This window comes from Saccopteryx leptura, chromosome 11 (genome assembly GCF_036850995.1).
Source record: "Saccopteryx leptura isolate mSacLep1 chromosome 11, mSacLep1_pri_phased_curated, whole genome shotgun sequence".
Classification (NCBI taxonomy): domain Eukaryota; kingdom Metazoa; phylum Chordata; class Mammalia; order Chiroptera; family Emballonuridae; genus Saccopteryx; species Saccopteryx leptura.
Window position 1 is genome coordinate 35814145 of NC_089513.1, and position 13210 is coordinate 35827354.

Below are 13210 nucleotides of genomic sequence, written 5' to 3' on the forward strand. Positions count from 1 at the left end.
TTTTCACCCAGCCACGGAAACCTCCTCCCCTCTTGACAGCTGCCAATCTGTTCTCCGTATCTACGAGTCTTTGTATTATGTTTGTTAGTTTATTTTTTTTCATTAGGTTCTACCTATTAGTGAAATCATATTGTATTTGTCTTCTGTTGACTGGCTTATTTCACTTAGCATAACACTTTCTAGGTTCATCTCTGCTGACCCAAAAGATAAGATTTCCTTCTTTTTCACTGCTGGATAGTATTCCATTTATGTCTACTGATGAGTACTTGGGCTGTTTCCAAATCTGGGCTATTGTAATTAATGCCACAATGATCATAGGAGTGGGTGTATTGTCTTTCAAATTAGAGTTTCCGGCCCTGGCCGGTTGGCTCAGTGGTAGAGCCTTGGCCTGGCGTGCGGAAGTCCCGGGTTTGATTCCCGGCCAGGGCACACAGGAGAGGCGCCTATCTGCTTCTCCACCCCTCCCCCCTCCTTCCTCTCTGTCTCTCTCTTCCCCTCCCACAGCTGAGGCTCCATTGGAGCAAAAGATGGCCCAGGCCCTGGGGATGGCTCCTTGGCCTCTGCCTCAGGTGCTAGAGTGGCTCTGGTTGCGACAGAGCGACGCCCCGGATGGGCAGAGTGTCGCCCCCTGGTGGGCGTGCTGGGTGGATCCCGGTAGGGCGCATGCGGGAGTCTGTCTGACTGCCTCCCCGTTTTCAGCTTCAGAAAAAAAAATAAATAAATAAATTAGAGTTTCCAGGTGTTTTTGTTGTTGTTTATTCCCAGAACTGGAATATCAGGGTCACAAGGTGGTTTCATTTTTAATTTTCTGAGGTAACTCCAAACTGTTTTCTACAATGTCTGCATCAATGTATATTCCTAGCAGCAGTGTGGGAGGGTTCTCTTTCTCCACATCATCGCCAAGACTGGTTTGTTGATTTATTGATAACCATTCTGATGGATGTGAGGTAATAATACATTGTGTTTTTAATTTGAATTTCTCTGGTGATTAGTGATGATGAGCATATTTTTGTATGTCTGTTGGCCATCTGTGTCCACAGCAAAGATGAGCTTGTTGCTTGTCTAAGGCTTGGGCAGTTTCATGAATTCCACATGCTAGGTCATTGCGGATGAGGCAATCTTGTAAAGCAGTCTTCAGTGTCTCTTGTAAAGCAGTAGGAATGCCCATTACGTCTCCAGCAGCAAGCCTTCCTCCACCACAGCAGTGGGTTACAGTTGGAGCCAAATCTTCAACACACCCAAGTCTCTGCCTCCATGTATTCCACAGTGGCAGGGAAAGAGCTTGTTGGCTGCTTTTGAAGTTACTGTTAAGCCCAGTAACATTTTTCGTGCTTTGTATTTTAGGCTTACGTAGTGGAAGACAGCAAGCAGCTTATTTTGGAAGGTCAACATCATATTATTCTTCATACTATAGGAAAAGAGGCCTTTTCATATCCTCAAAAACAGGTAATAACAGTTTCCTTTGGGCTTTCCTATAAACTTGGGGTTTTGTTTGTTTGGTTTTTGTATTTTTGATGTAGTCTGGTTTGTGCAAGTTTTTATATTGGGATTTGAGTTGGTGGCAGAAGACTGATTAAAATTAGAAATGAACATAAATTGCTTTTAAAATTTTTTAGCACCTTATAAGATTATTAAGATGCATTTGTGAGCTTGGGGTATGCTAAGATATGCTCTATATTGAATCTAGAATTCATATTATGTAAAGAATTGATTTACTTCAGAGAACAAAGTTCTCTGTTTCATTTGTTGTAACAGGCCCACACATGTGCATTGCAGAATTCCAGGGGCATCTCATAAACCGTAAAGCAGGGGTCCCTAAACTTTTTACACAGGGGGCCAGTTCACTGTCCCTCAGACCATTGGAGGGCCAGACTATAAAAAAAACTATGAACAAATTCCTATGCACACTGCACATATCTTATTTTAAAATAAAAAAACAAAACGGGAACAAATACAATATTTAAAATAAAGAACAAATAAATTTAAATCAACAAACTGACCAGTATTTCAATGGGAACTATGCTCCTCTCACTGACCACCAATGAAAGAGGTGCCCCTTCCAGAAGGGCGGCGGGGGCCGCATGTGGCCCGCGGGCCATAGTTTGGGGACCCCTGCCGTCAAGGATGGCCTCTGGAATTGTGCCGCAGCTGGTAATGGTGTTTAATAGATTTTCTTACTTTTCCTGAAGTACTAGTATTTAATCTTAGTATCTGTGAACAAAACTGAAGCACACATTAGTTCAGTAATCAAAATAGTTACCTTATATTTATAAATAATCTCAATTATGAAGCTTTTCTTCCCGTTATTTTTGACAACTTTTATTTTGAAATAATTTTTAAACTTACAGAAAAGCTGCAAGAATAGAAAAGACTCTATACCTTTCACTCAGGTTCACTAGTGGTTAGTGTTTTATCTTATTTGCTTTATCGTTCTTTCTCTATATGCATAGATACTGATTTTTTTTTCTTGATTAAGTAATTACTTTCAAGTAAAGTGCAGACATTCTGTCCCTCTACACCTAAATAAATCACTGAGCATAAAAGATAATCTTTACATAATCATAAAACAGTGATTAAAATTCGGAAGTTTAACATTGATACAGTACTCTTAATATACAGTCTGTAATCACGTGTACTCAGAATTCTCAATTATATCCTTGTAGCAGTTTGTTTTTTCTTTTCCAGGATCCAGATTATGATGCATTTTATTTCTTGTCATGTCTCTTTAGCTTCCTTTATTCTGGAATAGTTTCTGTGCCTAGGTCAGTTATGACATTGACATTTTTGAAGAGTATGGACCAATTATTTTAATGAATAGTAATACCTCTTCGGATTTTTCTTATGTCTCCTCATGATTAGATTAAAGTCATACATTTTATTTTATTTTATTTTATTTTTGTATTTTTCTGAAGCTGGAAACGGGGAGAGACAGTCAGACAGACTCCCGCATGCGCCCGACCGGGATCCACCCGGCACGCCCACCAGGGTCGACGCTCTGCCCACCAGGGGGCGATGCTCTGCCCCTCCGGGGCGTCGCTCTGCCACAACCAGAGCCACTCTAGCGCCTGGGGCAGAGGCCAAGGAGCCATCCCCAGCGCCCGGGCCATCTTTGCTCCAATGGAGCCTTGGCTGCGGGAGGGGAAGAGAGAGACAGAGAGGAAGGAGGGGGCGGGGGTGGAGAAGCAAATGGGCGCTTCTCCTATGTGCCCTGGCCGGGAATCGAACCTGGGTCCCCCGCACGCCAGGCTGACGCTCTACCGCTGAGCCAACCCGGCCAGGGCTAAAGTCATACATTTTAATACAGAAATACTACATAAGTGATGTTATATCCTTGTCAGTGTATTATATCAGAAGGCACACAGTAATAATTTTTCCCATGATTTGTGATGGACCAGTTGATTAAAGAATTGTCTGCTATGTTTCTCTATAGTAAAGTTACCGTTTTTCCTTATATAATAACAAGTAATTTATGGAGAGATAATTTAAGACTATAAATGCTTCATTTTTCATTAGACTTAGGTTCACTAATTTTAGCTTTTGTTGATGATTCTGTAATTTGAATCAGTTTTTATTTTGATAGTTACTAATGGTAATTTTCCATTATGTTTAATGATACCAAATTTAATCCCAAATCTATTTCCTATTTTTAAAAAATAAGTTTTCTCCCTTTGAATAATAAAAAAATCTGAGTTCTAGTTGTAAATGCCATAACATTGTCATAATTTGGAACATCTCAAACAATAGCAAGATTGGTATTTAGAAAATGAAAAAAAAGTAACTTACTAACATCTAACCTTGTTATAGCTCCATTTTTTGTACTGTATATAGCATATTTATTTCTTTGTGTTTCACTTTTGAAGTATTTTATATTCTCTTTATATAACTGAGCTTGGGAGATATGACAATTGAAGCCCAAAGACATTCAAATTGATGACCTATGCAAATTACTTGCATCACTTGCAAGGATTTTGTGTGTGTGTGTGTGTGACAGAGAGAGAGAGAGAGAGACAGAGAGGGACAGGTAGAGACAGGAAGGGAGAGAAAGGAGAAGCATGGATTCTTCTTTGTGGCTTCTTAGTCTCCTTAGTTGCTCATTGATTGCTTTCTTATATGTGCCTTGACCAGGAGCCTGCAGCAGAGCAAGTGTCTTTTTGCTTAAGCTAGCGACCTTGGGCTTCAAGCCAGAGACCATGGGGTCATGTCTATGATACCATGCTCAAGCTGGTGAGCCTGTGCTCAAGCTGTCAACCTTGGGGTTTCGAACCTGGGTCCTCTGCATCCCAGTCCAGCGCTCTATCCACTGTGCCACCACCTGGTCTGGCTAAAACAAGGGTTAATAGTACTTTACACCTACCTCTCTCGTGGTTGAACTATTGTAAGATAGAATCAAATCCTTATTGTGAAACTATTGGTACAGATTCTTTAGTAGATGATAAAGGTCTTTATCATAATTACTCGTATCTGTTGTTGGAGTCTAAAAGCAAATGTAGATAGACCGTCATTATATTTCAATGAAAAGTTATTTACAAAAACAAGAGGCAAGCTGGGTTTGACCCATGGGCTATATTTGCCAATTCCTGGTATAGATCAGAATCCAACTTGAGTAGCAAGAAATTAAAAATCAAAATTTTTGTGGATGGTGAAAGAAAATGGAGAAAATATAACCAAGAAAATAAAGTAGAAATGAGATGTTACTCTATTTTTATTTAGATCATAATGATATTTATTGAAATATTTACAGTGTGCCTGACACAGTCACTGTTAATACTTTTACATATATATAAACTTTTAGTTAATAGTTAAAGCACTATAATATATAAAACAGAACAATATATTTTCGAAATTAAATTTTAAGACAATTTTATGTCAACTATTAAATGCTTTACAACTGATTAACTGTAGCCTAAGTACTAAGCAGTTTTACCAGATGAGAAACACAACTTTTGAAATCATTATGTACTCCTTTTTATATATGGGAAAATAAGTCTTAATGTGTTAAATGTCTAAGATCATAGACTTAATATGTGAATTTGCTGAATTCGTGTCCAACTCCACATAACAAATAGGGAATGAATAAATGTTTCTAGATCCGAGTTTCTTTATCCTAGATTATATCGCAAATGATTCCAACTGTTTTTTTAAATAGTAGCAGAAATAGTATCATTCATGCTTTATTGGTTCTAATTTCGATTGCTTGTATATGTCATACTTTATTATAACAAGGCAGTGATTTATTGACATATATTTTTTTCTTTTCTCAGGAACCACCAGAAATGGAACTGTTGAAATTTTTCAGATCAGAAAACACTACAGTTTCTTCAAGACCATCAGTAGAGCAGTTTTCTCATCTCATTAAAACTAGTCTTCACTATCCAGAATCATTTAATCATCCATTTCATCAAAAAAGGTTTGAGGGATTTTTTTGTTAAAACATTTATATACTACACACACATTTATTTATTTTTTTGACAATGGCATTAGCCTAAATATTGAAGAAGAAATTTAGACTAATATTCAGTCTATAGATATTGACCTTATGTAATTTATCCTTTACTGCAGTTCCTGTGTGTTGCTGCTGTGGCTAAAGCTGGTCATGGCCTCAGCCACTATAGTTGCCAGAAGTTTCCATTTGATGAGCAGGTTTAGCATGAAGTCAAAAACAAGGAAAAAATACATTATTTTGTGTTTTTTTTAGACACAGAAATTAAACCTAAGACATGACTACCTTATAGATATGTCACACAGTTCAAATTTCAATAGCATTATTTAAGATTCATTAAATAGTAATCTTCTGGAGGAATGATATGCTTATAATTTTGGTAAATAGCCTGATGTATAACTTAAGATTCTAAAAATAAAAAGGCCTAAATCAGATGACACTTTAAAAAGTTACTGGTTTATAGGTATAAGAAAAAGGTGGAGAGAAGTCTGTTAAAACCAGTCTGTAAGTGATAATTGAAGGTATAAAGTTTGGAGAAGTCACCCTGAGTAAGGGGGGAGGGGAGGTAGAACAAAAAGATAATGGTGACCTGCAGAACAGTGACATCTGAGAGCAGAGATAAGGAGAAAGAAAGGAGTCCATGAAGAAGACTGGTTGATAGGTAGCAGTAAAAAATTAGAAAGAAAAGACCAGTGGGGAGAAGGTGGTATATCTAAGGTTGAGTGAGAACAGTTCAAGGAGAGAGAAGTGGTTAGCAGTTTACAATACTGCAGAAAGGTCAGATAGTAAATGGACCAAAAAAGGTGTTCGTTGCATCTGATGATAGAGATTTTTGAGAATATTACAATGTAGTGGGAGTGGAAGCATGACGTAGGAGGTTGAGGAGGGTGTCAGAGGTATGTAAGTAAAGATACTTGATGCAGACCACCCTTTCAAGAAGGTGGGCTATTGGCCCTGGCCGGTTAGCTCAGTGGTAGAGCATCCACCCAGCATATGGAAGTCCTAGGTTCGATTCCTGGTCAGGGCACATAGGAGCAGTGCCCATCTGCTTCTCTACCCCTACCCCTCTCCTTTCTATCTCTTCCCCTCCTGCTGCCAAGGCTCCATTGGAGCAAAGTTGGCGCGGGCACGCTGAGGATGGCTCCATAGCCTCTGCCTCAGGAGTGGCTCCGGTTGCAATGGAGCATCGTCCTCTAGTGGGCATACCAGGTGGATCCCAGTCAGGCGCATGCGGAAGTATGTCTCTCTGCCTCCCTGCTTCTCACTTCAGAAAACTACAAAAAAATAAAATAAAAAAAAGAAGGTGGACTATGAACAGGGATTAGGAAATATCTCTTAATATTATTGTTTTCTTAGTAGTTAGTATATGGATATTTGTATGATCTTGAAGAAATGATGAGATACAGGAGAGTAGTAGAATCCTTAGTAGATGGAAAGATACACACACCAAAGAATGACAGGATTAGCTTTGGGCTAAAACAGTGTCCTCCTTTCTATTGAAACAGGAAGAGAAAAAATTAGAGAGAAACTTTTAACAAGTTACATATTATGGAGGGCCTTCATTTAGGGAGTGTTCATAGGAGCAAGGTTAACTGCTCAAATAATACCTTGGAGTACTTTTTTTTTTTTTTTTTCCTGAAGCTGTTTCAGCTGGAAACAGGGAGAGACAGTCAGACAGACTCCCGCATGCGCCCGACCGGGATCCACCCGGCACGCCCACCATGGGGCGACGCTCTGCCCACCAGGGGGCGATGCTCTGCCCATCCTGGGGGTCGCCATGTTGTGACCAGAGCCACTCTAGCGCCTGAGGCAGAGGCCACAGAGCCATCCCCAGCGCCCGGGCCATCTTTGCTCCAATGGAGCCTTGGCTGCGGGAGGGGAAGAGAGAGACAGAGAGGAAAGTGCGCGGAGGGGTGGAGAAGCAAATGGGCGCTTCTCCTATGTACCCTGGCCCTTGGAGTACTTTATGACAACAGTAGCGGTGTTTTTATGGGTAAGGTAGGAAAAAGAAATCAAGAAGTGGCATTGAGAACTATGTTAATGATACATTCTGACCCAAGATTTGGGAGATGGAAGAAAAACAGCATGTATTAGTGAGAGGGCTATAGAGGGAGCTGTGTCACCACCAGATTTCAGTTAGAGATGTGGAAACACAGAGAGAAGAGATTGAGGATCTAGAGACGTGTTCTTAATGTAATGTAGAAAGGTGCATGTGTTGGCGCGGAGTGGGGCAGTAGTAGGAGGTTTGGTCATGGCAGTGGAGCACGGAGCAATAGGAGATGAGAATATGAAAAAGACAGGAGCCAGATATAACAAAGGTACGAATCTTACTGGGTTTAGCTGCCACAGACTTTGAAAATAAAAGCCATATTAGGTGATGTTTGTGGAGTTTTGGAACATGTACTAGCATTATTATCAACACTTAACATATCTGATTTTACCTAATCACCAAAACCCAAAAGGTAGGCACAGTTATTATTTTCAGTTTAGAAAACTGAGAATCTATTTCTCAGTTGAGAAAACTGAGGTAGAGAATTGAGCGGATACTTGATCCTTAGCAGATTGATGCTAGTACTCATACCTTTAATGATGCCAAATTTTAATGGTGGGGATAGTTGTCAGTAGTTTGATCTCTAGGCATGCTTTGTGGCTTATCCGATTTTAGAAAGACTGTTGTATAAAGCAGTAGTTTCAAAATGTAGTCCCAGACCAACATAATCCTCATCATATGGGAACTTGTTAGAAATGCAAATTTTGGGCCAGACTTCAGACCTAATGAATGAGAACCTTGGGAGTGGGGCCCAGGTGATTCTGGTGCACACTCAAGTGTGAGAAACACAAGTCAGATAGAGAACTACCCAATGTAAAGGATGGATTGCATCAGGGGCTAATTCAGAGGCTATTAAAAACAAACATGGTGATTTTAAGTTGTGAGGAAAATGAAGATGAAGTCAAGTAACCAGGTTCTGGAGATGTGTGGGAGAAAGAATTGACAGGAATTTATGAAGAATAATAGAAAATCAGGACTGGGGGTGGGGCTAGTGAAGCAGTAGCCCTGTTCCTAATGAACAACACTTAGTATCATGCCTAAGGTTTGCTGGGGTCAGTGGAGGGGCTATTCACTGAAATTGTGAATGAAGGAAATGAAGGAATGAAGATAATAAGTTTGGTTTGGAGCTAGGAAACATCTAGATGTTCACGTCTCTTTTCCTAGAAGCATTTTAGTAAGACATGGAGAATTTGACATTTGAGGATCAAATGGGAATAGAATAGCAAAAGTTCCTGAGGTTTTGCTTTGGGTTCTAAATTATGCAATTGGAATTTAACTTTTAATGAGATGCTTCAGACTGGAAACTACTCAGTAGTCTTGCTGCTCTTCTTTGCATAGAAGTTTGTGGGAGAGGGGAGAGCATAGCACCAGCACAGCCTAAGGATGTGTTTTTGAATTACAGTTTTGTTTAGGGAAAGCTGTGATTTGTACTAGTGTTTAGAAAGTGTTCTGCAGTAAGAGAATATGAAATGTCTGCAAGCATAAAATACCTGAGCAGAATTTTGGTTATTATATGTGCACTTACAAGGTTACTGTCTTTTTTTTTTTTTACTCTTTGCTCTTTGTTTTTATAGGATAAAATACATACTAATAGTAGTATGTAACCCGGCTTCATTTGTGCACAAGTTGTGTCCGTTTATTATGTTGTTGATTTGAAGTCTATACCAGTTTTTCATCTGTCCTCTTCTGTCACTGCCTGACCTTTCTCTTATGTGCTGGTAATTTATTCATTGTGAAGTGATACCAGAAACTGCGTTACCTGTGCAGATATGTCCACTTGAAAGGTCTCTCCTTATAACTTTGTGAAAATAATTCTCATATTTTTCCAAAGCATAATGGTTTATAATTATGCAAATCTCTGATAGAAAAGCAAATATTGTTCTGGGAAAAATTCTCAAAATTAAGTAATTTTCAAGAAATATGAAGAGAACAGGATTAGTTCGTTGTTGGTATTATCATGATTTATTTTTTTTTCTCCATTGACCTTTTCATTTTGGGAAATAGCCAGCAAGAAATATATATATTTTTTAAGATTAGCTATAATAAATTAAAATAAAATAGTTTTGTGGTTGTACGTATTCTGATGTTTATTCAGGCATTGTACACTATTTGTCTTAAGTGATTTTGGAACTCAGTATTTTTCCTTTCTTAAGTCTAATTGTTTTGATGGAACTTATGCTGTTAGGTACCCTTAAGTGTTGTTGTTTTTCAAAGTTGGTTTCTAGTATTTTAAAAATCCAGAGTTAATTTGATTGTTTGTTTTTCTTCCACAGCCTTTGTTTAGTGCCAGTCACTCTTTTGCTTTCCAATTGTTCTGAGGCTGATGTCGATGTAATAGTTGATCTTCGGCATAAAACAACAAGGTAAATATTTAGTGCAGGATTATTTTATAATTTAAGATTGATTTCAGAACAATGTGATAGTTTGAAATTATGCAAATAATTACTAACATGAATAGAGCAAGTTTACTACTCAGGCATGTTACAGAAGTGTTAGAGAGGAGTTATGCAGGATTGCCTTAGCATTACGATAGTGGCAACATGGGAAGCATTTCCAAAAGCAGCACATGAATTTGGCCAGAGCTAAAAGTTTTTCTAAAAGTTTGTTGGTGAGAAAGAACTCTAAAATTGAAAACCAGCAAGTGTGTGATAGATAGTATTTTTTTTTTAGTTCTTTTTTCCTAATTATAAATAATACTTAATTTTTTAAAATGCAGTTCCATTCATACTCCCATATCTGATATTCCAAGGCTAGATGCTTTCTGGAATTCAGAAATTTTTGGATTTTTAGAAAAGTAATGTGAAAAATATATTGATTATTGTATAAAACCCCTAATAGGATCTGAAGCAGCTCTCTGAAACCTAGACATACTCTGTGTATGATTATGTATATTATAAAATGAGTAACTATTGCCTTATTGGTAGATACTATGTTGCTCTCCACTTTTCAGTATATAAACAGTTTCAATATTATAAGCATTCTTGTATACACATTTATTTTTATGTATGGATAATCAAGTGGTGATTAAAAGCTCAGGTTTGAAATCAGGTTCTATCATTACTACTGCTGTAATGACTGTTAAGTAAGGTAACTCACTCTTAGTCTTACCTAGAACGTAGTAACTATTAATAAATGTTAGCAGTAGTATTAAGAGCATTGCCATTGTTATTATCATTAATAAATAATTGGCTTCATAAAATGATTTCTAGAACTAAAATTGCTAGATGAAAAGAGTTGTGTTATTGGGACTGGTAAAATAAATATAAAGAAAAAAATATTTCAATTTATCTTTTCCTCTTTCCTTAGTCCAGAATCATTGGAAATCCATGGGTCATTTACATGGCTTGGACAGACACAGTATAAACTTCGGCTTAAAGGCGAGGAGATTCACAGTTTGCAGCTGAAAGCATGCTTTGTGCATACAGGTGTTTATAACCTTGGAACTCCTAGGGTATTTGCCAAGTTATCGGACCAACTTACAGTGGTTGAAACAAGTCAGCAGAACTCCATGCCTGCCCTGATCATCATTAATAATGTGTGACAGCTTATAAAGTTGTACTGAAATCCACAAGAATCAGTTTTATTTTACTGACTGGGTTTTACAGCAGTATTTGAAATACCTAACTTGTTTTGGGGGTTGGTGTCAGATCACTGCAAAATACTTGTCACTTTGTTGATACAAAGCACGTTGGACTGAGAATACTGATACTCTTTTTTTTTTAAACTTGGTAATAATTTACCTGCTTATAATACAGAATTTCAACATATCCATGCACCTTATTAAGCCCCACCTTAAAAACCAGTGTCTAAGTCTACTGTTAGAACTCTGGATGGTATACGAATATTAGGAGGCGATCTGAGGAAGGAAAGTCCTTGTTGGCAATACTCCTGTTAAGCCATTAGTCAAATTCAGGCTTTACTGTGAAGTTCAATAGAGTATTAAATACAACTTTCCTGTCCTGTTTCACACAGTTCTCTAAAATCAGTTTTGAACTTTGGTTGTCGTCATCATACTTCACTACCTGGTGGTTCCTATGGCTTATACATAACTTTGTAAAAAGAAGAAAAAGTTTTTTTCTGATGCTTTGAATATAGTTTTGAAAGGAGGTTGACTTTTTTTCCCCTCATTCATCTCAGCATAGCGTGCACTATTTACAATATGAGATTTTTGTCATTTAAATTATCATATTCTTTATTATGTAACTTTAACAAATTGAGTTGATCTGTTTAAAATATAAATCTCAAGTAATTAAAAAGCTTTTCAAAAATGTATTATATTTATAACAAATGTACTGTAAATAGAATAAAAACACGTTATTCACTGTATAGATTTATTAGATGCCCTTTTTTTTATTCTGAGGACTTAATGTATTAATTTAAAATGAATGCTAACTGTATTATAACAGGTGCCATGCCAGTATCCTGAGGTAGCATTATCATCTTTGTTTCCAGAAGTGAATTACAGCTTTTGTTCCTACAGTCCTTGTGACCTTGTTATAAAAGTGTCAAGTCTGATGCCCAGCAAATTTGGATAATCCCTTTATATCCTGGGAGAAGGAAGATCAGTGCTTATTGAACCTACTACGAATTACCATGAATTACCTGGTGCTGGTTGTGGCAGACCAGGTAATTCAGCCTTCCTGCTGAAGAAAAGTAAGAATTCTGAACAAAGCAGAAGAAAACATTAAAAACAAAGTGTTACCAACATTGTTATTAGAGGACCAAAATCCAGAAGAAAGAAGTGAGACCATCATTTGGGACTACTTTGCTTTGGAGTGTTTGACCACTTCCATAGCAGCAGCTGAGAGGTGAAATCTTACATTGACACACTTTGAGACAAGAGGTATTATAGGTCAGGAGAAGTAATCTAAACTGAAGCAGGAAAGGAAAAGGATGGAAAGTGAAAAAACCCCACTGGGTTCAATGAGAAAGTCTTACCTGTTTATTAGGAGTCCTAGAAAGAGGAGAGAGGATAAGGCAAAAGCAGTACTTGAAGAGAATCTGAGAATTTACCAAGATGGACATCATCTTAGAGATTCAATGACTTCAGTAAATTCCAAACAGCAAAATGGAAAGAAACCTATGTATCCAGATGCATCATAGAGAAACTGCTGGAAGTTAAAGGCAGAAGGAAACAATCTTGAATACAGAAGACAAAACTTACTTGAATGGTAACAGTAGTTCAACAAATACCTGACTTCTCACCGAAAATAATGAAGCCAGAAGATAGTGGGTTGTCTTCAAAGCATTTAAAAAAACTAACTCTAAGACAGAATTCTAAACTCAAGAAAACTTTTCAAGAATGAAAGTGAGACATTTTCAAAGAAAACCAGAGGGTTTATGTTCAGGTGGCCATAGACCAATGGTGTCCGCCTAAATAGAAATTTTTCTATTTTCCAGGTAAGTGTACAAAGCAGCAAGAAGAGCAGGTGAAGCCACCTAACTCGTGCTTTAGCATAGCTAGACAGAGATTACTGCTAACCTCAGATGATCTGTAAATGGAAAATTTAGCACTAGATTCCAACTAGTTATCTTAAGTCTCTATTGTAAGTATTGTGGTGAGTGGAGGAGGGTAAGGCAGGTATCAAGAAAGACTGGATAGAAGATTTGACAACAGAGAGCTTAAGGGTGAGTTGAAATCACTCTGAAGAGGTAGTTGACCATTGTTATCAAAAGTATTCAACAAGAGAGCTGATTGAGAGAGTTCTGACGATAGGCAA

The 13210-nt window shown here is 37.8% G+C and overlaps 1 protein-coding gene across 5 annotated transcripts in view; it reads left to right on the forward strand.

The window, feature by feature from the left end:
• The window catches only part of TRAPPC8 (trafficking protein particle complex subunit 8), an 83018-nt gene extending 71202 nt beyond the window's left edge, over nucleotides 1-11816 (forward strand). For all 5 annotated transcript variants that reach the window (XM_066352627.1, XM_066352630.1, XM_066352628.1 and 2 more), the window contains 4 exons: nucleotides 1345-1446; nucleotides 5262-5407; nucleotides 9764-9853; nucleotides 10797-11816. In XM_066352627.1, the coding sequence (XP_066208724.1) occupies nucleotides 1345-1446; nucleotides 5262-5407; nucleotides 9764-9853; nucleotides 10797-11031 (573 nt within the window). In that variant the 3' untranslated portion in view covers nucleotides 11032-11816. The remainder of the gene's footprint in view (nucleotides 1-1344; nucleotides 1447-5261; nucleotides 5408-9763; nucleotides 9854-10796) is intronic.
• The last annotated feature ends 1394 nt before the right edge of the window (nucleotides 11817-13210 follow it).